The following is a 25,502-nucleotide window of genomic DNA, read 5'->3' as shown; positions in this document are numbered from 1 at the left end:
GAGCCGCTCTTTCCAGGGAAACCGGAACGAGGTGGACTACAATACCCAGAAATCATGAGGGGAGGCTGTCTTGGGTGGAGGGCCAGCATTACCCGGAAGTCCTGGGCGTTCGGCCGCGCTTTGAGGAAAGAAGGGCCCCAAGGTTGGCAGAGGCGACGCTCCGCGACCCGGGTGGCCGCGTAGCATTCTGGGAATTGTAGTTCGATGCAGGTTTAGGGTTTCAGGCGTGGGCTCCAAAATCCAAGGTTTGACCTCCGCCTGCCCTTGCTAGTGTCGGGGCCACAAGTGAGCCGTTATTGGTCTCCGTTAAGGACCATTACCATTCCCGGGTAAGTAAGAGGGCCTGGAGCCCGCGGGTACGACCCACCGGGAGCCCGAATGCGTCCGGCCTTCTTGGAGACCCTTTCCTTCCAGAAGCCAGGGTGGCTCCTGGCCACCTTTCCTCATTCGGGACTCTGGGCGGCCCTGGTCGTTGGTAGTTCAAGGTCTCATGAGAGGCGGTGGATTGTGGTGCGCGGAGCACTGATCCTGAGCGGGGAGACCTGACTGCTCAGTCAGGCCTTGCTGCTGCTTGGCCTTCAGGTACTGGTCTCCACGAAGCTCTTCTGCACACAGTCTCCCTTTCATTCTCCACAGCAGCCTTCCACAATTACTCTTTAATGAGTACTTATATATATGCCAGGCTCTGTGGTAAAGCTTTTCGGCCATCTCATTTAATCTTCTCAACAAGCCTAGAATGTGGGTGCTTTTATCCTGTTTTTCACAGACGAAGGAATGTGGCCCAGATTGGTTGGTAAATTGCACAGTCACATAGGTAATATGTGGCAAAATCAGTATACAAATCTGGATCTGTTTCCTCTAGGCTCCCTGAATTCTTTACCACTACTAAAGTCCCATTGTCTGATACATCTGCTCAAGGAAATCTGTTATTAGGTTGTGGGCCACATCTTAATCTATTTTCAGCTTTGACTGAATGCTTCAATCCATTGGGTCTCACCCGTGTGATGGAGTAATGGCACCTGAGTCTTGAGAAGAGAGCCCAAGACATGGTTCCCATTCCTGGAGATTTCCCATTCAGGTTGGGTTGTGGCGAGTGGTGAGGGAAGACAAGTTCTTATCATCAGAGAGCTCCAGGGGGCAAAAAGGGGACTGATCTTTGTTGCGAAACTCTCAACCTGGGAAGAGGAATAGGGTGGGAAGAAACAGTTCTCATCTGACTCAGAGAAACAAAACAGAGGTGAATATAGTCAACTCCCTGTTTTTATATCAGTGGCAAGAGCAGTAGTAAATATGATCCAAAGCAGCTGATAATCCCTGATCATTTATATTTGACTTTAAAAGGCACTCAAAGGTACCTACTCAGGCTGAGAGCTGTCACCCACTCACCTCACCAGGGCCAAGACTGCTGTCAACACCATGCTGAATACGCAGCTGCAGGCAAGGGGAGGAGGTCAGGGGCTGGCCCAGTGGCGTAGTGGTTAAGTTCCCGTGCTCTGCTTGGGCAGCCCGGGGTTCACAGGTTTGGATCCTGGGCGTGGACCTACACACCGCTCATCAAACCATGCTATGGCAGCGTCCCATATTCAAAAAGTGGAGGAAGATTGGCACAGATGTTAGCTCAGGGCCATTCTTCCTCACCAAAAAAAAAAAAAAAAGGTCAGAGATAATAATAATAAAGCCTTACATGTGTTAGATGGATTTAACTTTTCTAAGTGTTTCACCTGTTGTAGGACATATGACCTTGTGCAGTAGATAGGGAAGGGGATTTAAAGAAAATTGTGCTTTGTTGTTTGTTTGTTTGTTTGTTTTTGAGGAAGATTGGCCCTGAGCTAACATCTGTTGCCAATCTTCCTCCTTTTTTCCTCCCCAAAGCCCCAGTAGATAGTTGTATGTCATAGTTGTACATCCCTCTAGTTGCTCTATGTGGGACACTGCCTCAGCATGGCTTGATGAGCCATGCATAGGTCCGCACCCAGGATCCAAACCGGCGAACCTTGGACCACCGAAGTGGAGCATGTGAACTTAACCGCTACGCCACTGGGCTGGCCCCGAAAATTGTCTTTTGAAAAAAGAAAATCACAATGATATCTAGTTGCAGAACCAGAGCCCACATGTGGTATTCTAATTCCCAACTCTGTATTTTCTTGTCTCACAGATAGACAGAGGTTGAATAAAGGCTAATGAAGCATGACCAAGGAAGAAGGATAGTAGGGAATGAAGGTGCTGCTTTCTGTGGACCCTGCCATTCTTGCAGTTCAAAGCTTAAGTAAGACCCTCTGCCTTGTATTTCACTGCAAGCTGAGCAGTTTTTGCTCAGTGGAGAGCCTTTCTGGGGAGGTAGGCAGGCAATGTGACTTTCAAGCTCAGAGTGCAAGTACAACTCCAGAGTTCTAGAATCCAGCATCTCTGAGAATTTCAGAGTTAGAAGGGACCTGACAGGCACTTATTCCCTCTCTCTTAGGATTTTTCAAGTTAGAATCTTCACATAGATTTGTAGGATCTGTGGTTTCTCCATAATAAAATTTAAATTTCATGTTTTTAAAAAGACATTGAGTGTATGTGACACTTTTTTAAAATGACCACTTGATAACTGAATATTGCCGCATGTGATTTTGGTGCCTACATTTACTTTTGAGTTTACAGAATGATCACCCAAAGCAATGCAATGTAGAGTTTTCTAAGTTGAGTCTATGGATGCTTTCTTGGGGTTCCAAGAGTTCTCATATTTGTTCCTCCCCATGCCCCCACAAGAGAGAGCCTTCCACTTTCAGACAGCTCTCATTGGTGGAAAGTTGGCCAAGTTCTGCCTATGGAGTTACATAGAAACATCTAATCCTAGTGTCCTTCTAGGTAATTGTTACATATTTTACAATTAATATCTGATTCCCTAAAAGTCTCCTTTTTTCCAAGGTAAACATTCCCAGCTTTCTGAGCACCTCATCACAATAGAATAGCAGGATTCTCCCATCTAGCTCTGCTGGCTCTTCCTACCCACGCATTCTGACAGGAGCATTATACAAAGGTAGTAGGGTACAGAAGGGCCCAGAGGGTGACTGAGGATGTGTCTGTGAAGTTCTACAGATTCTGGAATTTGCTCCTAGTGTAGATACCTCCATTATCCCTTCACAGTTGTTACTGGAGACAGTAGAACATAGTGGTTAAGAGAACAGGCTTCAGAGTTTGACTTCCTGGGTTCTAAATCCTGGCTCTGCATCTGCCTAATGAGTGACGTTAGGCAAGTCACTTGACCTCTCTGAACCTCATCTGTGAAATGAGACAATGCACGAAAAACACTTAATAAAGTGTCTGGGACAATCAATACCCAATAAATGATTATTTCCCTTCCCAGGAAGTCAGCATTACTACTGCGATAATCAAAGAAAAACTTTCTCGTGATGCCCATCACAGATCAAGGCCCTTGCTGTACTCCCAGCATATTAGAGATACCCTTTCTTCTAATGGGCCTAGGAAGGCATGAGCCAGGTTTTGGCTCATTTATTCAACATTTTGGAGCACTCATGACATGTCAGGGACTAGAGAATCAGGGATAGAACAAGTTGAGACTGGAGAGGCAGTCGAGAGTCAGACCATTAAGGGATGCAGATGCTGTGCTGAGTTTGAGGTTTATCCTGAAGACTCTCAGGAGCCACCGAAGGACTTTTAGCTGGGGAGAGATATGATCAAATTTTTGTTGGAGAAAGAGCATACTCTAGGGAGCAGACTGGCTGTCCTAGGGGAGTGAGTTTTTCGCTTCTGAAGAAGAACAGGGTTAGTGGGCTCAATCGTGAAATAAGGGATGGAGATGGTCTTCGGCAGCTTCCAGTCTTCCCTGGAGCTCACTCTCTGGAAAGGTACCCTTCCTTCCTGTGACAGCCCCTGACACATGGGCCTGGAGCACAGTGAGACCAGCCTTCTGCCTGGTGCTGTGAGATTTAAGAAAGAGTGTGCCAGGCGTTCCCTGACCAGAAGGCATTTACAGTGAAATCGGGAAAAACAGGCACACTTGAAAACAAAATAATAAAGCCTGACTGGGTCTGATTAAATGAGCCAGATAGATAAGTTAACTGAAGTTGGGGTGGGGCAGGGGGTGCAGCTCTCTGGGGCAGCATTGTTAGAAAAGGCTTCCTGGAGAAAGCAGACTTTGAACTTGGCCTTGAAGGCTTAAGTCCTGGATTCCCCGTTATGGTTTCTGAGGGCCCTATGGACCCACTCCTGAGCTTGAGTTTTACTTTTATTTGTGTGATTATTCTGTTTGCAACCGTTTTCTCCCACAAAACCCTACATTCTATGACGGCGGAGAACAGACTAGATTTTCCTCACCTCTGTATCTCTTGGGCCAGCACACAGTAGGCCCTCAATTAATATTTGTTGGATTAATTAACATATGAGTGAGTAAATGAGTGAATGGTGAGAAAGAAGGGATAAGGCCTTTAGGGTGTGGAAACATCACAAGCAAAGGGCAGAGGCAGGAACACACAGTAGAGTGACCCCTTATGTTCGTGCAGTGCTTCTTCGCTCATGAAATGCACTCACGCACTGTCTCCTTTTATCCCTACCGTCGCTGTCTCGTTTGATCCTGTGCCATAGCAGGACAGGTGTTATTCGTGTTTTACAATGAGGAAACAAGTAGTTCAATGATTTGTCCAAAGTTTCACTGCTACTTAGTATGAGTTCAGACTTGAACCTGATGTTTTAACACAAAGGCTGGTGCAATAGCTAAATTACCTTTCTCTTTGCCTTTCCCAAGGGGGAACATATGGTGAGACATATGTCTGAAGGGGTGATCAGGGGTCAGGTCACGGAAGGCCTGAAGTTTCAGGCTAAGGAGTTTGGACTTTATTTTCCAGCTGGTGACAACCTATGGGAGGTTTTTTTTTTTTTTTTTTTGAAGCTGTTTAATAAAGGATAAATATTAATGGTATTTGTGAGGTATGGTATAAATTTAATTGGATATTAATATTTATTTAAAATAAACATACAGAAAGTAAGTTTAATTTTAAGAACCACGAGTCAAGGACCCAGGAGTCAAAGGAGTCATCTCCATCGGACTCAGAGGCTGGTTCGTCAAACACAGCTTGAAGCAGCACACATTCCAGGCATCATGCTACATGCTAAGGACACAGAAGGGATGCAGATTACCAGGATGAAGTGAGATCATGTAAGCAGCTAGAGCTGGCTCAAAGTTTATTTTTGCTGGCTTGAATAAGGGAGGATATGTGTTTGAGCTGAAAAGGCCCTTGATGGCATCACCTCAAAACTGCAAAGGTGGAGCTTCAGTTCCGAGGAAGTGGCTGAGTTGAAGCCCCTGCAGCAGCCCTTCAGCCTTTCCTCTGGGATCGCCCCAGAGCAGAGATGCAGCTGCTGTTGGCAAATTGGACCACAAGGATGCCTACTTAGAAGACAAGGCCCCCACTTGTACACTGATAGCTCACAATACTGTAAGGCAGTATCTGGTAAAAGCAAGATCATTTACAGAAGTTTCCTAACAATATGCCCCAGGAAGAGCCTGATAATTTGGGGCGAGGGGCAGGCACGTTCCTATCCCTGTCACTGCCATGCGCAGCCATGGTTCCTGATGGGAGCCTGGGTATCCCTCTGCTGTGTCAGGAGTAGGGAAAAGATTGAGAACCACAAACCTAGGTTATCTGTAAGTTTGGTCCAGGAAGGGGACAGGGCCATTAGATCTGGTTCTATGGAATAGGTATTACAATTTCTTGTGCTTGACCCCATGGATTAGAACTAGAAGATATGTTATCTAAGGAAGAACTTTCTAACTGCTGGGACTGCGTGAAGCTGTCTCAAAAGACAATGAGTTCCCTGACACTGCACATGTCCAAGTATAGACAGCAGAGATGATGTGGAGGACATTCAAACACTGGAAGGGTGTTTGGACCAAATAGCCTTTTTTTTTTTTTTTTTTAAAGATTTTATTTATTTATTTATTTTTCCCCCCAAAGCCCCAGGAGACAGTTGTATGTCATAGCTGCACATCCTTGTAGTTGCTGTATGTGGAACGCGGCCTCAGCATGGCCGGAGAAGCGGTGCGTCGGTGCGCGCCCGGGATCCGAACCCGGGTCGCCAGCAGTGGAGCGCGCTCACTCAACAGCCAAGCCACAGGGCCAGCCCCAAATGGCCTTTTTGATCATGAGATGCAATCCTTTATTGAATGATGGCAGTCCGGCTGTTGATGTCAAGGAGAAAGGTTTCAGGGACTGGAGTGATGAGAGAAAGATGTTGAATTACTTCATTCCTCAGTGTACTGGATCCCTACTAAGCTGGGCACTGTTCTAGGCCCTGGGGATGCTAGTGGTGAAGATAGACAAGATTCCTACCTTACAGGCAGCAGAGAGCAAAGGCACAGTTTAGGGAGGGGGAAGGGAGGCAAGGTAGGCGCTAAGGACCACCTCCTATATGTGAGGCACCATTAGATGCTTTTGTGTATTTCTCCGTCTTTCAACAAGCAGCACAGTAGCGATTATTCGCACTTTGCTAGAGGAGACAGGCTGAGAGGCTAAGTGACTTGCTAGGCTTGTATGGACAGAATGTGAGCTCTGCAGTCAACTGACTTTGTAAGAGGGCAAACTGATTAACCTATAAACATCAGTTTCCTCCTTCGTAAAGTGGCGGTGGTGACAGTATCCACGTCAAGGACTGTGAACATTCAATGAGATAATGCCTGCAGAGTGCTGTTTGGACCTGGCAGGTACGACGTGCTCAGTTAACTACCGTAGTTATCATTACCATTGCGAGAGGCTGCACAGCTAGTGATGGCCGGGCCTGAATTTGAGGCTGGGACTCTGGGTTTTTCCACCTGCGGTGTGGGAAGGCTCCAGCTCGGAGGGAAGAGTAATCCTGCTCGTGTGCCGGGCGCCTTCCCCGCCCCCGCTCCCCGGGCCCGCCCCTCCCGCTGGCCGGATGACCGGTCCGCGTGTGAGCGCTGTAGGGGCCCCGCCTGCGCGCCGGGAGCCACCCAGAAAGTGCCGCTGAGATTGGGCGAGCGGCGGCGGCCCAGGCCGAGTCAGAGGTCCGGGGTACGTAGCGCGCCGCGCGGGCGAGTGGGAGCAGATGGGCGCCGGGGATGGGGGGCGCGGGGCGGCGGCGCCCTGGGGCTGCTTTGTTCTCTCCGGCGTCCGGGCCAGCCGGCCTAGAGGGCTGGGTCCACTCCTGGGGCGTGGTGTCCCGGCGCCCGGCCGTGCTCTGGGCGCACAGAACCACCGCCGGAGGCGCACCCATCGTGTTGTCTAGTGGGGCGTAGAGGCCCCGCCTCTTTTAAAGTCTCGGTTACAGTTTGTTGAGCACATACTATGTAGCCACCGGGTCAGACGCTCTTACATCCACGGCTCATTGCCTTCACAGCAGCCTTACTAAACAAGCTATTTCCCCTGTTTTACAGCTGTGGAAACGGAGAAAGGTTTACAACTAGAAAGCGGCGGGAATTGTGGATTTAAACCCAGGTTCAGTCCAAAGCCACCACACTTTAGAACTTTGTGGTCAGACCTAAGATTGATTTTTGAACCCGGCCTCTGCCACTTCCAGTCGTGTGACCTTTGCTCATCTGGGAAGTGGGAATGATACCCATCTCACAGGGTGGATGGAAAGTACTTTGCTTGGTAGCTGCTGTTTTGCCGAGTGATCATCTCCGCTTTTCGGAAGGCCTTCCTTCCACTTTTCTCTTCCCCGGGAGGCTAGACTGGTTGTGAAGTTTTGGCAAAGACTCCGCCTGGGCTGGGCGGCGACGTGGAGTTCCCACCCATCCGCTAGTAAAGAGGGCGGGCTGCCAGGCGGCCTGCTTTTCTTCCTTCCCCAGCTTCCAAAGTGGAGGCGTTGGCACCCCTGACGTTGAGTTTGCTTATGAAGTTTTCAAAGATTTTTCTCTCTCCCTTAGTTATGGGAAAATTATCACCCGAATGAACTTTGACGGTAAGTCCTAATGTTAAAGTTGAGGAAATCGAAGCCTTTAAATATGTTTTTTGGGGCGTGGTGGGGGTTGGCGGCTGATTTTACCGAAATCGGATGGATTTGGCAGGCTGCAGACATAGGCCTGGGGAAACAGAGATGGTAGAGATCTGGCTGATGAAGAGAAAGGGGTCAGGCAGGTTGGGGTGTTTTTTTCTTAGCAGGGCCCTAAATTCCCACCAAATCCTCTTGAGCAAGGTCAGAATCTGTCTTCCTGGGTAACATGTTTAAACCGTTCAGAGCCTCTCTTGCTACCTGTGCCTTAGGGGAAAAGGTTAGGGCTGGTAGCTGAAGGCAGGCAAGCAGTGAGTTTAGCTTTGTTTTGAAAACTACCCACTCACACATTTTTAGATAGCTAAAATTTTTCTCTGAAAGTTTCACTAGTTGCAAAGGATATGATTTCTGGTAAATACTGATATTTTAAAAATAAAACTGTTACATCAGGTATTTAAATCTGCAATAGAATCTAAATACCATAGTGATTTGATTTCCCTCATCCTTTGAAAAAAACAGATGAACCAGTTTTTACAAAACAGTTGAAATTTCACATCATTCCTTTTTCCTCCTTGAGCTCATATTTCCACTTTATCTCCTCCACAAAATTCTTTTCTAGTATAGGGGCCGGCCCCGTGGCATAGCAGTTAAGTGCACGTGCTCCGCTGCTGACGGCCCGGGTTTGGACCCCGGGCTGCATGCCCATGCACCGCTTGTCAGGCCATGCTGTGGCGCCGTCCCATATAAAGTGGAGGAAGATGGGCACGGATGTTAGCCCAGGGCCAGTCTTCCTCAGCAAAAAGAGGAGGATTGGCATGGATGTTAGCTCAGGGCTGATCTTCCTCACACACACAAAAATTTTCTTCTAGTATAATACATTTTATGCTTGAAAGTCTTTGGTTTGTCTTCCTACTTCTCTGCAACAAAAATACATACAAAAATTAAAATTAAAACATTTTTGAAAATTGTGTTGTGGTCATAATAAACATTTTCTTTTGGATTGAGTTTTTATAATTGTAAAATACACAGTTGATCATTGTAAATAAGTTTTATTTGAAATGTTTCTCTTACTAAGCTGAGTGGAGCTTTTGTTTTTAGTTCTTTTACACATCCATGTGTATTTGCTGGAATGAGCAGAGTTTTTTTTTCCATGGCTGTAAGCACTGAAAAAGTTGGTTAGTGTGAATAAATACACAGGACTTGAAGGCATTTTGTTGTGTCAATGTTACTCAATTCTTTGAGCATCTTCTGAGTTATGGGCCGAAAAATCACAGTGATCTGTCGTTGAAATCAATTATTAATGACCTGTCAGCTGACAGTTCTTTTAGGGCCTCCTTTAACTTTATTGAAGGCAAATGTTTAGGGCCGGCGCCATGGCTTAGCGGTTAAGTGCGCGTGCTCCGCTGCTGGTGGCCCGGGTTTGGATCCCGGGCGCGCACCGACGCACCGCTTCTCCAGCCATGCTGAGGCCGCGTCCCACATGCAACAACTAGAAGGATGTGCAGCTATGACGTATAACTATCTACTGGGGCTTTGGGGGAAAAGATAAATAAATTAATTTAAAAAAAAAAAGGCGAATGTTTGGAAACCACTTGACTTAGCAGGAGGATTCATTACATAGTCACTATAGGCAGTCACATTCTCAGCATGAATAACGATATTTTGAATTGCCAGGGGTATTTTGCACTGTAGGACAATGCACCTTAGTAAGTTTTGGCATGAGTGGGTAGTTATACCTTTCCTATAAACGTGAGAGATGGGTGAGTGTGAAGGGCACCTGGGAAAGGAGAGCCTGCAGGCACGTTACGAGGCTGATCTATTCCCATAGTGAGAGGCTGGGGATTAAATTTAAATTTATTCCTCTTAAACTGTGCCTTTGTGCCCCTTGGAAAATCTTCATGCATGCCCTAGGGATTCTCGTTCCCCAGTGTGAAGACCACCTCGAACTACCGTGGGCAAATACCTAACTTCTTTAAACTTGCATTTCCTCACCTTTAGAATGGGAGTAAATCAAAGAACCCTTCACTGGGTTGTTGTGCTGATGATGTGGCATCAAGGATGTCACTGGCACATGGAGAGTGTTCACAGGGTGGGTGGCAGCTCTTACACTCTAGTTCCTGCCTGCTGGGAAACTCACCTTCCTAGGCACTCTCTGCCTCAGTTTCCTCACCTGTGAGCCCAAAATATTGTCAGCCCATGAATGTGGGGGTGCGAAGTGATGTGGAAAAGGTTTTCTGATTGTCATACCAGGTTTCCTGGAACAGATATGTTCTTATATTAAAATAGTTAATGTTGAGTTCCTGCTTACCCATGAGCTGGACCTTTTGCTGCATGCTTTGTGTATTCATTCAACAAATAATTTTTGAGGGCCTCCTACTTGTCAGGCCCTGTTCTAAGCACCTTGAATACAATAGTGCCCAGATGCTAGGGAGAGAGGCAGATTACAATAAATGAAGACATAGATATATAATATGTTGGGTGGTCATAAGTTGACAAGTGCTGTGAAGAAAAGTGGAACAGTAAGGAGGATAGAGAGTGAAATGGGTGTGCTATTTTATATATTCAAGACAGACTCTGATAGGGTGACAATGGGGCAGAGAAGGGAGTGAGCCGTTCAGCCCCCTCTAGGGGAAGAGCTTTTCATGTGGAGGGAACAGCATGTCCACAGGCCCAAGGTGGGAGTGTGCTCAGCATGGTCATGGCACAGCAAGGCAGCCAGTGTGTCTGGAGAGCCTCAGTCGAGCGGGAGAGTGGTGGGAGATGCCTGGAGAGGCCAGCCTTTGCCTGTCATGGAGCCCCTGTAGGGCTCTGTAGGGATTTGGCTGCTTCTCTAAGTGAGATGCAGCCATTGGAGACTTTTGAGCAGAAGGGTGATGTGATTGGACTTGCATTTTTAAAGGATCACGCTAGCTGCTCTGTTGTGAATAGACTGTCGGGGAAACAGAGGTGGCAGCAGGGAAATCCCTTAGGAGATACTGCAGTCATCCAGGAGTGAGACGATGGTGCTGGGTGGAGCAGGTGTGTAGGCTAGGCTGTGAAGGTGGGAGGTAGAGCTGGCAGGGGGCGCTGGTGGGTTGGATGAAGATTGTGAGAGAGGAGCTGGGAGGATGCTGAGGTTTTTGACCTGAGCCATTGAAAGGATGCAGGTGCCCTTTAGGGAAATGGAGTAGACTGCAGTGACTGATGTGTAACACACTGAGTTGGGGGAGATGAGGTGACCGTGGCATATGTCACCTCATTTAATCCTGACAAAATCCCTGTGAGTAGCCATTATTAATCCCATTTTACACTTGAGGAAACAGAAGCCCACAATGCTGAAGTAAATTGCCCAAGGCCACACGGCTAGTTAAGGGGCAGAGCTGAGATCCCAGCCAAGGCGCCTATGACTTTGAAACCCCTGAGATTTGGGATTCCATCTGATCCTCTTCTGCATAAATGTTAGCATGGTAGTCCAATCCAGACAACCTCCCTGTCCCGCATAAAAGCTCCCTGGAGTGATGGTTTGTTCTTGGAGAGTGCTCTAGAAGAGAGACCTGCTCCCTCCCTCCCCTTGGTGTTGGCAAGGCACACTGACTGCCAGCACCTTCTCTTGTGGCTTTTCCAGGTAATGGGCAGCCTGGAGGAGGTGGTGACTTAATAGACCTAACAGATGAAGAGAACTTGGACTCAGGTTTAAACAGCAACTTCTCACCAATAATGAAAGATTAGGAGTGTGGAAACTGTAGATAAAAATAGCACTTACTAGTTGACTGGAAAACAATATATTTTTGCAACCACCGGTTCCACGAGAAAATAATTGGGTCCCAAGGCAGGGAATGACTCATTTTCATGAATGATTATATTGATCATTGGAGCAAAATGGCTACATCCTCTTTGGAAAGCAATTCAAAGGAGAAGCGTCTGGCTGGTCAGGCGTGCTGAGTGAAATCCTGAGAGGCTGTGACAGGAGGAGGAAGCAAGTTGCACATTCATGAGTGAACCAGGTCCTGGCCCTGGGACAGGCAGGTTTGGGCTGTGACTGGGTGGTGCAAAGCAATAAAACTTGCTTCCAGCTCAAGTCCTGAGCTCTCCCAAGGGAGGAAGGAAAGAGTGTCTATTCAAATAGCAGTTCCTTATTCTGTTCAACCTAGGGGGTGTTTTGTTTGTTTCCATTTTTTTCCGGGAGGGATTTACTAGCAGCAAGCAGCGTGTTCTAACAGAAAAAAGAGCAGGCTGGAGGTTGGTTCCAGCCTCCCCTTGGCCACTGACAGGAGAATGTGACCCCAACTATTTCCCCTCCCCTTCCCGGGCCATGGAGTCCTCCAGTCATTCATTCTGTAAATAGCCCTCACACACTCTCGTAACTCGTCGGGAACATCGGTTGAGTGCTTAGTGTGTGCCAGGTGCTGTTCTAAGCACTTCCCTTGTATTTACTCGTTTACTCTCACAGCAACTCAGAGTAGGCACCATTAGCTCCATTTTACAGATGAAGAAACTGAGTGGAAGAAAGGTTAAATGACTTGGCCAATATCCCTCACCTGGTAAGTGACAGGCAGCCAGTGAACACTATGCTAGATGCTCGTGGCCATGGAGCTTGTTTCATCTAACGTATTGAAAATACGCACACAAACAGATAAAGGTACAAAGCATGATGGGTGCCAGGGAAGGAAAGGAAACGAGCGATGAGAGATGTCAGGGCCCTGATTGAGTTGGGGGTGGGGGTGAGGCTGCTGTGACAGGAACTGGGACTTGCTCCCTCGCAGCTTTCAGGTCCTCATGCCGAATCGCTGGTCCCTCATTTAGAACAATGACCCCCTTGCTCTTGATACCGTCCCTAACTTAGCACCACCACACATACCGTAAGCTTATTGTTCATCCCCACCACTCCAGAGGTAGAGTGTAGACTTGATGGAGGCGGGCACTCTTGTTTCCAACAGTGCCTGGTGCCTGATTGGTTGAAGGATGAATGCGGAATAAATCAAGAGGAGTTAGGCAGGAAGTGAGTGTGGTGGGCAGGGGGAACAGCATACACGGAGGCTCTGAGGTAACAAAGACAGAAGGCAGGCATGTGACGAGCACAGGCATGGACAAGGAGTGACTGAGGGGGTGGAGGGGTCGGCAGTGGGCAGGTCACACGGGGCCCAGAGACCTCTGAGGGGCTCAGAGGAGGGGGAAAAAGGCAGCAGAGTGACATGAGCAGATGTCCACTTTAAGCCATGACCCTGGCTGCCTTGGGGGGAGCAAGGCAGGGACTAGAAGGTCAGGTCACGAGGCTACCGCAGAGGTCTGTGCACAAGGTGCTAGCAGCTTGGGTTAGCAGGGTGGGCCTGGTGGGGTTAGAACTTGGACAGACAGCATGGGGCGGTGGGGCTTCTTATCTGGAGGCCTGTGAAGCAGCCCACTCTCATTTTTCAGTTGGCGGAAACACTGCCAGAGGAGATTCCAGGAAAAACTGTTCTTTCTTGGATGTATTTTGTCTTCTCTGGGCTTTTGGGGCCCAAGAGGTAAAAAACGAAAGACAGTTCGGAGAAGCTCAGTGAGGGGCCCACCATTTATGGAGCACAATAGCACGCGAGCCTCACGGCACAGGTGCTCACACCACCTCTCTGACTCAAGTCCTTACCCTTGTCTTTACACCCTGCTGCCTTTCCAGTGCTGTGGAGGAGGAGGGTAAAGGAAGGATTTGGTCATGGCTCCCCCTGGGATTGGAGTCCCACCTTGGCTGATGAATCCCAGGCCTGGAATGAGTTCCAGGATCCAGCTTCCGTTTCTCTTGCACTGGGCATCAGCTTTGCTCTGTTACTGTGGGACTCGGTGTTGTCCTTCATCCTCCAGCCAAGCCAGCTCTGTGAACAGCTTCTGGTGTTGAGGAAGATTTCCGGGCCACCAACAGTCACGTCATTCTTTGGTTACCCAGGCGAGCATTAGGTGACTGCTCTGGGAAGAGGGCTGAACCACAGAAGGGGAGGGAGGAAGAAAGCACCAGTGTGACTCACAGCCTGCCCCGGAGCTGATGCTGCTGTCAGCATGGGACGTGGATTCCGAGGCTCAGAGAGGGGCAGGCATTTGGGGGCTCAGCTGTTTCTCACTCCCCACCCTGGGCCAGGCTGGTGAGAAGGCTTCCTGCAGTCAGGTCATTTTATGGAAGAGTTCAGAGACCGGGACCCAGGCCTCTCAACGTCTCGTCTACAACCTTCCATTTTAGTAGTGGGTCTGGTGCCTCGCTGGCTGGCACACTAGAGTCTCACCCTAGATTCAGATTCAGTGGGCCAGGCTGGAGTCTGGGTTTCTGTGCCTTGTCTGAAGTTTCACAGGAGATTCAGATCAGAGCCAGGTTTAGGAGTTGCCATGAGGTGCCCACCGCCTCCGGGTAAATGGCGATGGAATGAGGAGAAACGAGCAGATTCTGGAGAGTGATGACTTTTGAGCCAGGGCAGGAAGAGGGTCATCAACACAGGTTATCAAAGGTGGTCACTCCTCCATGGGTGCCTGGGGAGGAGGTGCGGGACAGGTCCAGGTGGGATTTAGAGACAGTCTGTGTTTCCTCCTTGCTAAACCTTGAGGGGATGGTGGGCGCTTGCTCACTGCAGCTCCCTCCCTGGGCAGATCTGTGAGCAAACCTGTGAGGGGTCCACATACCCCTCCACCAGGCCCAGCGTGGGTACCATGTAACTGTTCCTGCTCACCTGTTGGCACTGGTTTCATTTGTTACTGTCTGTCTCCCCAGTTTTCCTGAGGGGCCAGACCTGTGTTTTCCTTTGGTTGCCCGAGAGATCCTGGCACCGTGCTGCGAAGCACAGAGGAGCTCAGTCAGCTTTAGTGAAGGAATGAGTTATGGAGGGGCTTGTTGGAGTTATGGAGGGGAACAGCTGCTGTTTGTTCAGCCCCTTTAAGCCAGGGGCCCAGAGCCTCCCCAGGCATGTGCGCCTCCATCCCCTTGGCCTTCCTAATGGAGGCCAAGCAGCTGTTGGTCTCTTTCTGCAGATGGTCATCCAAGGCACTGAGAAGGGAGGATATTCACTAGGTCACCCCGGGAGCCTGGGCCGGAGCTGATCCTGGAATTCATGCCTGTGCCCTGGTTGCTGTCCGTAGGACCCACTCCCTGTTCTGCAGAGGGAAAACGCAGTATGATCATCGAGAAATCATTTGTGTTTGGCTCTGACTTGATTTGCCTACAGACTCATTCACCGTCCTTGTTTTGTCTGACTTAGTCTAAAGGTAAATTAATTTTTCATTCTCTGAGTACCGTGAGGTGTAAGGGTCTAGACTCGGAGTTAGGAGCCCTGAATTCCATCCAGGCTCCCCTAACAGCTGTGGCCCTGTGTAGTCTCTTCCTTTCTCTGGTCCTCACTCTCTACCACTGTAAATGAACAGTTAGAGTTGATCTGAAGCCCTGCTACACAGCAGAACTGCCTGGGCGCCCCATTGCCAGCGTCTGATTCAGTAGGTCTCAGGAGGTGTCCAGGTCCTGGGTACGGTGGTGCTGGAGGTCTGCTCTGCTACGTGGTCTCCAGGCCCCTTCAAGTCTGGTGATGTTGGTTGACCAGGTGAACAGTGGCTTGCTTTCAACAATGAGGGGTCAGGGCCCTGTGGAGGACCAGCCCTCACCGCTTTCCTCGGCCATGGCCTGTTCTCAAGTCCCACTCCCATTCTTCTAGATTGATCTTCAGCGGAAGAGCAGACTCACTGCTTTAGGGATAACAGGACAGAGTTGCAATTAAACACTCTGTTGCTGGGCCAGGCCCCGTGGCGGAGTGGTTAAAGTTCCACGCGTTCTACTTTGGTGGCCCGGGTTTGCGGGTTCGGATCCTGGGTGTGGACGTACTCTGCTCACCATCATGCTGTGGCAGTGTCCCACATATAAAGTAGAGGAAGCACAGATGTTAGCTCAGGGCTAATATTCCTCAAGTAAAAAAAAAGAGAGGAAGATTGGCTGCAGATGTTAGCTTAGGGCAAATCTTCCTCAGCAAAAAAAAAGAAAGAAAGAAAAAAACGCTGGATTTTCCAATTTCAAAGTTTCAGCTGAGTGAACGAACTTTTTTGCTTTTTGACAACGGAACCCTATCCTTAATTCCTCTTTTTGTAAACTGAATGGAAACTACCTGAGGGTGACTCTAGTCTCAGATTGAGGAGAAATGCTTTGTAAATGGTTTAATAATTTGGTTGGGTCTCTCCATTTGGACATTGACTCTGATGGGTATCTTCCCCTCTCCACCCTTTGCTTCCCTGGGTGAGAAGGAGCCTGAGCAGATTGAAACTTCTGGGTTGGTCTTCTCGCTGCCGCAAGCCACCCATCCACTCAGCCCACATCCACGCGGCTGCCTCCTCCGTCGTTTGGTGTGTCCTCAGGGGAGGCAGACTTATTTCAGTGTAAGCTCAAGCAAAGTATAATTAGGACAGTAAATCTGCTGTTTAACAAAAAAAAAAAGAGTCCTATGATAGATTTCAAGGTCCTGGCGAAGTGATTTGTCACTGAAGGAAGGATGGGAGAGACCTGGCCTTTGTTTTAATTTCTTCCAGCCTGGCAACGAAGTTTAAGACATGGTAACCCTGCTTCCTCCAGAAAATACAACATGACTTTTTAAAAAATCTGTTGTGAGATAGTCTGGGGATGCAGGAATGGAGACATAGCTTCATAACTCTTTTTCTTTCTGTGCCTTGCAATATGACTTTAACCTACACCTTCCACCCCACATCACCATCCTCACTTCCTTTGCTGGACATTTGCCATGTAAATGCCAGTGTACTGTGGGCTTTGTATGCACTTTCTCATTCAGTCTGCACAACAGCCTTATGAGGCAGGTTCTATCATCCCCGTTTCATGGATGAGAAAACTGAGGTTCAGAGAGGCAAGTGACTTGCCCAGGGTTGCACAGCATGGAGGAACTGGGCTGAAGAGGTCCATGCTCCTAACCTCTGTGCTGTACTGCTGCTGCTCAGTCTGAGGGAGCTTCAGATCCCAACACCAAGCACAGAGTTACCTGCCCCACAGCCTGTCGTTCTTCCCTCACCTTCCTTCTCGGCAAGATCCACACTTCTCTAAACCTCAGGCTTAATGGCCGCCGAGCCACTGCTGCCACTGAGCTCCCCGTCCGGGCCACTTCTCGGTTGAAGGGGAGGGGGTCTTCATCTTGGTCTAGACTAGCCACCCAGGCAGTGCTGGGCTGGGGCAGCAGGCATTTCTTCCCCCAGATTCTTGGTATCCCAGACTAGGAAGTGGAGGCGGGGGGAGGGGGGCTCTGTGGGCATCTGGAAAGTGCCTTGGGTTCATCGCGGAGGGACAAGGGTCCCCTTTCCACATGGAGTTTGCCTGCGTTGGGGTACTGCCACCTCCAGAAAGCACTCTTTGCTTAACAGCACTCGACCTTGTTCTGCCTGCTCAGTATTTTGATTGCTAAATTTAGACTGCCTTCTTTATGAGTGTTTTTAGAAGAATACTGAAGGCCTTTCTGGAAAGTTTTCTGTCTCAGGACTTGACTTTGCCCTGCCAGGCCGGGTCTCCCTTTTCCTCCTTTGCCTCCCTCTCCCAACACTGATCCGGCCTGCTCTCGTCTGGCAGGCAGGTCCTTCTGGCGTTCCTGCAGTGGACTGTCCCAATCTGCCGATCTCGCCTTTCTCCAGTGATTCCCGGCTCCTGGTTGTGTAGTCGCGCTGACCTCCCTCTTTCCTGGAAGATGTTCCTGGTGGGCCTGACGGGGGGCATTGCCTCAGGCAAGAGCTCCGTGGTTCAGGTGTTCCAGCAGCTGGGCTGCGCTGTGATCGATGTCGACGTCATTGCCCGGCGTGGTGAGCTGGAGAGGGCGGGATTGTCCACCGCAGTTCCCCTGTCTTCCATCATGCTTCCTGTTTTCCATTATGCCCACCATTCTATGAGGCCTCAGAGGAGGGGAAGGCTTTCCTGTCAGCCCTAGTCTCCTTTCCTCCTCGCCGCCCCCAGCCAGCCCTCTCTTCTGTCTAGTCTCCCCTATCCTCGCCTCACCCGTGTCCAGCACGAGGGAGTCTGTGCGCTCTGTGATTTCCTTAACTGCTTTCCCTCCTCTCATTTTGCTTTTGCTTCAACTGAAAGAAGTACCCCTGATTTCCCCTGTCATTTTGCCTCTGGTCACTTGGGGTCCTCTGGCTGGCCTGGAGGCTCTGGAGAGTGACCCAGCCTCTTCCTCATGCCACAGTCGTCCAGCCAGGATACCCCGCACACCGGCGCATCGTGGAGGCCTTTGGCACTGAGGTCCTGCTGGAGAATGGCGACATCAACCGCGAGGTCCTGGGGGACCTAATCTTTAACCAGCCAGACCGACGGCACCTGCTCAACGCCATCACCCACCCTGAGATTGGCAAGGAGATGGTGAAGGAGACCTTCAAGTTCTTCCTCCAGGGTGAGGCCCAGGGCCTGGGGCAGGGGTGGGGCAAAGCCCTCTCCCGCCAGGACCAGGCCCTTCTCTGCAGAAAGTTGGCCAGGGTCGGGGGAGCTGGTTATCCAGGCTGGCGAGTTCACTCTCTTCATTGGCAGACCCCGTACCAGCCCCAGAGGAATGAAGCAATGTCCCTCAAGTCTTGAGGAGGTCGACAATTTAATGAGAAGGGACACTTGAGGCTTTTGAGCCATGATCCCCAGGAAGTAAGTTGATTTTTCTAGTGGGGATGGGAGTAACAATAGCTGAGGAATAATGGAGTCCTAAGGCCTGAGTTGGAGTGCTGGCCCTCGCGGTTTCTAGCTGTGTGACTTTGTCAAGTGAGCTAGCCCCTCCACCTTTTCCTCCTCTGCATAGTGAAGCTAATGCCAACCTTGAAAGCTGTTCGGGGGACTAAGTCCACAGCAGTAATGTCGATCACCACACAAATGGAAACTGGTCAGAGTCAGATTTGGTGCTGGTTGAGCCTCCTGGGAAAGTAAGTTTATAGACTGGAAATTGGGGAGGGTCCAGGACAGCCAGGGCAGGTGTTTGGGGGTTCTAAGTGGAAGATAATCCTGCAGAGCTGGGGCTCAGAGGAGAGAGTGGGCCTGGTGTGTGCAGGGACAGTCAGGTGATGTGCCGGGACCGAAAGAAGGGGAGAGTGTTTGGAAAGCAGGGGTCTCTGGTCACTTGGCAAGAACCTTCTGCAGCTGTCAGCAACCTTTCCCAAGCCATACACCGCTAGTCAAGCCCTGTTCTTCAGGATGCCGTTGGGCAGGGCTGGCCTGATACTTGCTGTCCAGGATGCGATCAGTCACCACAAGTGGGAGAGCAGGGAGCAGTGGCTTGGGATCAGGCGAGAGGCTGGCCTAGGACCCCTGCAGATCTGCCTCCCAGCCTTTGGCCTGTGTAGCCTCCAGCTACACCTGGGCCTCAGAGTTGAAGTCCTAGCTGCTTGTCTCCCCACTTTCAGTCATGATGCTGAGACTTTCCTCCTGGAGGGTATGGGGGAGCCTTCTAGATTTTCTTTGGGCTTTTACACTGTGATCATGGCCAAACCCCTTATTCTCTTGTGCATCAAGTTCTCCTGTACAGAGTGGGGAACATCCTCTCACCCCTGTCCCCCTCTGGCCAGTACCTTCTCCAGAAGGAAAGGAATGACTTGACAGACATCCATGAGTTGACTCCCATTCCCCTCCCCCTGCTGGACCCGCTTTGGCTCTCCATCTCAGTACCTTGCCGCAGGCCTCCCTCCCCTCCTCCTCCCTCAGGGAGTCTCTGGACTCTTTCTGCCTTTGTCCTGCCTCTTGTGTCTGTGCTAGGCCCCCATCCCATCCCCCACCCAGGAGCGAAGCCTTCTGCCGTTCATTCCTGCCCTTTTGCCTTCGCTCCCGGGCCAGTTGCAAGTACCTCGGCAGGGCTTTGAGGAGGCAGTGGCTCACCCTGCCTGAAATGAAGCATCAGATAATGTCACCTGCTCCAAAGTTCTCCCGCTGTGTCACCACCCAGCCTCCCCTCTCCCCAACCATCACCACTTAAATAAAAGCCAGAAAGCTCTTTTCAGCTCGATAAAGTGAAAAATGGGGACGACAGCTGTGGCTTCCACAGTCCCAGTTTTTCCCTGATGAGTATAACAAATACAACTGTCAAAGTTGGTATAATCAGACGTCAGATAAGATCACCAGCTGTTGGGGAGGCCTGTGTGTAGGCAGACGGATGTCTTCATAGAGTCAGGAGAGTTTGCAGAGCTTATCAAGCAGGAGAGATGTGACAGCTGAATAGCCCTCTGCCAGTGAACCAAAGGGCTGGCCACGAGCTCCCGAGAGGGTTGGTGGAGAAAGGACAGTGAGGGGAGAGGAAAGGACAGGAGTGGAGCAGGGAAGGGAGATAAGAGGCCCAGGGAGGATCTGGCCTTGGCTCCTGTTCTGAGTTGGGAGGGGAGCCGGCCTCCCTCCTCCAGGGACCAATGGTAATAATAACCATCATCTGTGGGGTACTTAGTTAGGGGTCTGGGTGAGGGATGCTGAGCGGTTTACATGCCTTTGCTCATTCCATCCTTACCACCTGCCTGTGAAGTGGGTAGTCTTTTCACTCATTTACACAGATGCAGTTTGTTAAGGGGCCCAAAGTCACCTAGTGAGAAAGTGGGGGCTGCAAACCCTGGCGGGTCATCAGAGCCCATTCTCTTAACCCAGCATTCAACTGAAGGTTTCTCTTGGGCTTCCTGAGCAGCGGGTCCTGGAGAACAGGAAAGCCAGTGGCTTGGGTTGTCACCGTGTTCCCTGTATCACCTGGAGTGTCAGTTTCCCCGTGACACCCCTGTGATTAGTGTGGTGGGTGTCTGGTTCTGTGGTCGGAAGTGTTTGCAGTGGGACACCATCCAAGCCAGGCAGGGGTGTCTGGGCAGAAGCAGTGCCCGTCCCTTTCCATCCCTGCTTCTGGACCCAGGCCAGCTGTTTTACACGCAGGGGTCACTGCCATAAAGAGAACCAGGAGAGTATGTAGCCCACGGTGTTTCTGGGTGAGCAGCCCAGCGCCATGCCCACCCACAGTGGGTGAGGGTGCCATCTTGACTGGCCTTGGCTTGTAGTGGGAGAGGCAGCCAATGCCTTCTACTTCACTGGAGTTAGTTATACGGTTTTAGTCATAACCGCCCCACACCTCCAGACCAGTCCCTGCAGTCCCTGGCTGGAGGTCTGCCTTTGATGCCCAGAAGCAGCCTCTCATTTTGGGGCTTCACCCCATAGGAGTCTGTTGTGGAGGGTTGGTAGAGATAGCTGTGCAGGACTCTTCAGCAGGAGGCCAGGCTTGGACCTGGCTCTTGGGGGGAAAACCTCTCATTTTTGTTTTGTGTTTTGTTTTTTGAGCAAAGGTGGGTGAAGTAGGGCAGAAAGGGCCCAGTTACTCCTGGAAACTCTCCCCAGTCTCCTACAACTCTGGCTGTGTCATTTCCCTGCTCAGAAATAACAACTCTTTGGTTTTAAGATCAAAGTGAACTCGATGAACCCTTTGTGCCTGCCCTGAGTACCTCGTCAGCTTTGCCCCACATGCTCCACGCCTGCACTTCAGCCAGAGCAGTAGAACCTCGCTGCTTCTTGTCCTTTGCTGTTCCCCGTTCCTGGAACCTTCACTTCCACCCACTCATTTTCAAGTATCAGAAGTCCTACCTGCTTTTCAAGGCCAGTACAGCTGCCATCCCTTCTACAAGATCTTCCCTGATCATCTCAAAAATGACTTTCTGCAGCATTCTGTTCTGCATGCATTGGAACTGGCTAGTATTCAGGTGATGCCCGTCCTTGGAAGGTCTCCCCCTCTGCTGGGGAGCTCTCCATGGTCAGAGCAGTGGCTTCACCTCTGTTCCCACACCTAACCCATAGTCAGTCCTCATGTGTGCTTGCAGAATTGAACTTGTGGGTTTCCCGGCTTCTCCCCAGGATACCGCTACGTGATTCTGGATATCCCCCTGTTGTTTGAGACCAAGAAGCTGCTCAAGTACATGAAGCACACAGTGGTGGTATACTGGTGAGTGTGCGGCATAGCCCAGCCTGACCGAGGCTGGAAGGGAGTACCCCTGGAGTAGGGCATGTACCTTAGAAGTAGCCCACATCGCTTTGCCCTTTCCCCACCAGGTAGCCAGGAGGCACAGCCCAGAGCATGTAGAAACCTGTCCCTGTGCCTGACCCAGATATACCCTCAGGTTGGTGTGGGAAGTGATGGCTCCCAGGCTTCTCTAGTGCTTGGGAAGGGCTCCCCCTGCTGGCTGTTGGAGGCACTTCAGCCCAGATGCCAGGCCCTGCCCTGGGCTACCATGTTGTTATTCTCTGGATCCCTTTTCCCTCGTATAGCACTTCTCAACTTTCCAAACAGCTCCCACATTTATCAGTTCACTCAGTTTACCTTTCAACCTGAATTCCTCAGGGCAGGAGTTGATACTTCTGAGTTATAGAAGAGAAAACTCCAGGAGGAGTTACAGAATTTGTCCAGGGCCACCCACTGGCAACACCTATGAACAGAAAGGTGCAGGGAGGAAACTGTCAGAGCCCAGCTAAGGCAGGAGCTTTGTTCTTAGAATCCTCCAGGACATGAAGCAAACCAGGGTCCAGGTTTGGCAAACAGAGGAGGATCAAACTGTCAGAGAAAATGAGTCACAGTCCCAGCGGGGTGAGAGTAGAGAAGGCTACAGGGTGGCTCTGCCTCCCAGAAGCTTCCTGGATGCCACCCACAAGTACAACACGCACAGAGGTGGGCACTTGGCTCCGTGGGTATTTTGGGCACAGAGTGGGTCTCAAGAGACTAGTGCGTGGGAGGCTCCTAGCACACTGGAGGTGGAGCCTGGAGTGCTCAGTGCCCTAAAGCATCACCCTGCCCTCCCCCGCAGCGCCCCCCACCCCCCAGACTGGCATTTAAAGCCCAGTCTGAATCTGCTGAGCCCCGTGTAGGGACTCAGACATCCTCATAGCTCCCCCACTGGCCCATGTCTCCCCGTGTAAACCTGCAGCCTCTCTGGGTTCTTTGTTCCCTGTTTGTGAAAGACAATCAGCTGAGGCCAAGCAAACTCCACGAAGGCTTACTTAGAATTCTCTTTCCTTGGAGTCTTAATACAATTGGAACTTTGTACCAAAGGATAAAAAAAGTGGGGGACCTTAGAGTGTAGATGAGGAAACAGAACTGGGGCTGGTTGCATCAGCAGTCACCAGATGGCTCCACACCTACCCTTGCCACCTCCTGGCTTTCCTTCGAGGTTGGTCTGTTTGCTAAGAGCAGAGAGAGCTGCGGCTCCTGGCAGATGAGTGGGGCTTTGTAGATTCTGCCTGCTTGCCAGGAGATCCTCCAGCCCCACTCACAGCCAGAGGAGCCTTTGCCAGAATCCTGGGTACCGTTTATGCCCCACTTTCAGCACATGTGGGTGTATAACTCACGAGAGTTGCCAGAGAGGTATGAATGAGTTGATTATTTGCTTTTCATAAAAGGGATCTACACTTTACAAAAACGAGAATCCCTTTAGCTGGCAAACTGCCCCTAGTGCATTTGAAATAATAAGGGGCATTTACCTAAGCGTGATTATACCAAAATGTGATTATTCACATTTTTGAGTAATTAGCCAATTACAGGATAAGTGTTTGGGTAAAAATCCCATTACCACAGATAGCGTCAATCCTTAAACTAAATATGGGACTCTTTCTGAGCCCCAGGAAGGGCTGTCGGAGAGTTCTGCCTTCACATCCCAGGTCTAGGCCACACCTTCCAAAGAATGTGATGCACAGGTGGCCCTAAGCCATCTCCATTCTCTCACCCAGATTTTCCCAGCCACAGACTTGTGGTATTCCTGACTAAGGTTGGATGTAGTCCTTGTTCTCAGCCAGGCGGGGATTGGCCCCATGACCTCGACAGTCTGCTGTCCCCATAACGGGAAATCACAAGTCCTACTTACTTTTCAGTCATTACAAATGCTATCCCTTCTACAAGGTCTTCCCTGATCGTCCAGCCAGAAATGACCGTCTGCAGCATTCTGTTCTGCATGGCATTGGAACTGGCTGGCGTTATGTCTGTCCTTGGAAAGTCTGTCTTCACATCTGAGGAGGCCCCCTGGTGTAGGCCACACCTCAGAAGGGACCAAATTGTGGTGATCCAATCTTCCCATCTTATAAACTCAGGCCTAGGAGTAAAGCAGAGAGGCCCCAGATAGCAGAGAACAGCTCCTGCAGCCCTTTCCCCCCTCGTTCCCATCGAGGGGCTGAGGTGGTCATAGAGCTAGAGGGGTGTTGGAGATGAGCCCACTCCAGAGCACAGCTGGACAGCTCCCATGTAGCCAGAGGCAGGACAGGGCGTTTCCTGAGGAGGGACCCAGATGGTAAGATCAGAGTGGGCAGAAGAGGTATTCTTTGAATTTAATCTGCAGTGCTTAGTCCTGTCTGAGGACTGAGAGGATCCGGTTCTCAACTCCTCGCTCCTGCTGGAAGCACCGTGGGGCTGGCCCGTCCCACTTCATCAGTGGCAACAAGCACAGCAGCCGCCATCTCCGCGCGGTCCTTTTGCTGTAAATGTGCAGGGGTGGGGGTGGGGAGACAAGGAGAGGGGTCTTTGCGGTGGCCCAGGAAGCTACTTTTGCTGCAGCAGGCCCAGGCCCCCAGGGGAGCCTCAGGAAGAGTTTAGCTGGCAGGCACAGGCCTTTCAGTAAAGGTCACCCATCCAGTGATCAAGGAAGAAGCTGATTCCAGGTGATCAGATCCTCCCCTTGTGACTGGGAGATCTCAGGCCTAGTGGCAAAGCAGAGAGACCCCAGATGGCAGAGAACAGCAGCTGCAGCCTTTTCCCTCCCTGTTTATATTATGGGGGTTAGATAGCCCGTAGTGCTACCAGCCTGGAGTCCTCACAAAGAATGGGGTGTGGTGGGGGAGCCAGGGAGCTCCCGGGGCTGCCCACCCCTGTAACTTGCCGGTGGGAGGGAGGCCGGGGCCTGTGATGCCTGAGCAGCCCTTTCGCCCTGTCCTTAGTGACCGGGACACGCAGCTGGCAAGGCTGATGCATCGGAACAACCTGAGCCGCGAGGACGCAGAGGCCCGAATCAAGGCCCAGCTGCCCCTGAAGGACAAGGCGCGCATGGCCCGCCATGTTCTAGACAACTCGGGCGAGTGGAGTGTCACCAAACGCCAGGTCATCCTCCTGCACGCCAAGCTGGAGCGCTCCCTGGAGTACCTGCCACTGAGGCTCGGGGTCCTCACAGGTCTGGCTGTCCTTGCCAGCCTCCTCTACCTGCTCACCCGCTACCTTTTGCCTTCCCCCTAGCTGGGACCGCCGAGGCAGGAAGCCCCCACCTCAAGTTCCTCAGAGCCAGAAGCTAGGTAACGAATCATCCTATTTCCTCCCAACCCCCTCAACACACACACACACACACACACACACACACACACACACACACACACACACACACACACACACACATGCCCTCTCTGAATCTGGGCTGGAGCCCTGCACTGAACAGACCCTTTGGAGTGCATCCTGTCTGAGGCAGAGAAACAGCCATCTGTCAGTAGATGCTCCTTCCCACCTTCCCAGGGCCCCTCCCTCTGGAACCACCTACAGAACAGTGTCCATGATGGGGCATGAAAGCAGCAGTGGGAGACTGTTATAAATTTCCTGTGGGTGGGGGTGAGGAGCAGTTTGTGGCCCTCACCAGTGGGC

The 25,502-nt window shown here is 50.7% G+C and overlaps 1 protein-coding gene across 5 annotated transcripts; it reads left to right on the top strand.

The window, feature by feature from the left end:
* The first annotated feature begins 135 nt into the window (after positions 1–135).
* On the top strand, positions 136–25,224 carry DCAKD (dephospho-CoA kinase domain containing). 5 transcript variants are annotated; one of them, XM_058561228.1, is made up of 6 exons: positions 136–329; positions 2,156–2,266; positions 17,489–17,715; positions 18,099–18,302; positions 21,755–21,842; positions 24,815–25,224. In XM_058561228.1, the coding sequence occupies exons 2-6, from the start codon at positions 2,181–2,183 to the stop codon at positions 25,104–25,106; spliced, it is 897 nt and encodes a 298-aa protein (XP_058417211.1). In that variant the 5' UTR covers positions 136–329; positions 2,156–2,180; the 3' UTR covers positions 25,107–25,224. The 5 variants fall into 5 exon arrangements, with proteins under 5 accessions (XP_058417211.1, XP_058417213.1, XP_058417212.1 ...); XM_058561230.1 differs by lacking the exon at positions 2,156–2,266 and having other exon boundaries at positions 17,493–17,715; XM_058561229.1 differs by lacking the exon at positions 2,156–2,266.
* The last annotated feature ends 278 nt before the right edge of the window (positions 25,225–25,502 follow it).

The sequence above is a fragment of the Diceros bicornis genome, chromosome 18, assembly GCF_020826845.1.
Source record: "Diceros bicornis minor isolate mBicDic1 chromosome 18, mDicBic1.mat.cur, whole genome shotgun sequence".
Classification (NCBI taxonomy): Eukaryota; Metazoa; Chordata; class Mammalia; order Perissodactyla; family Rhinocerotidae; genus Diceros; species Diceros bicornis.
The sequence above is the reverse complement of the archived record's forward strand: the minus strand, read 5'-3'. Positions and strand labels throughout refer to the sequence as shown.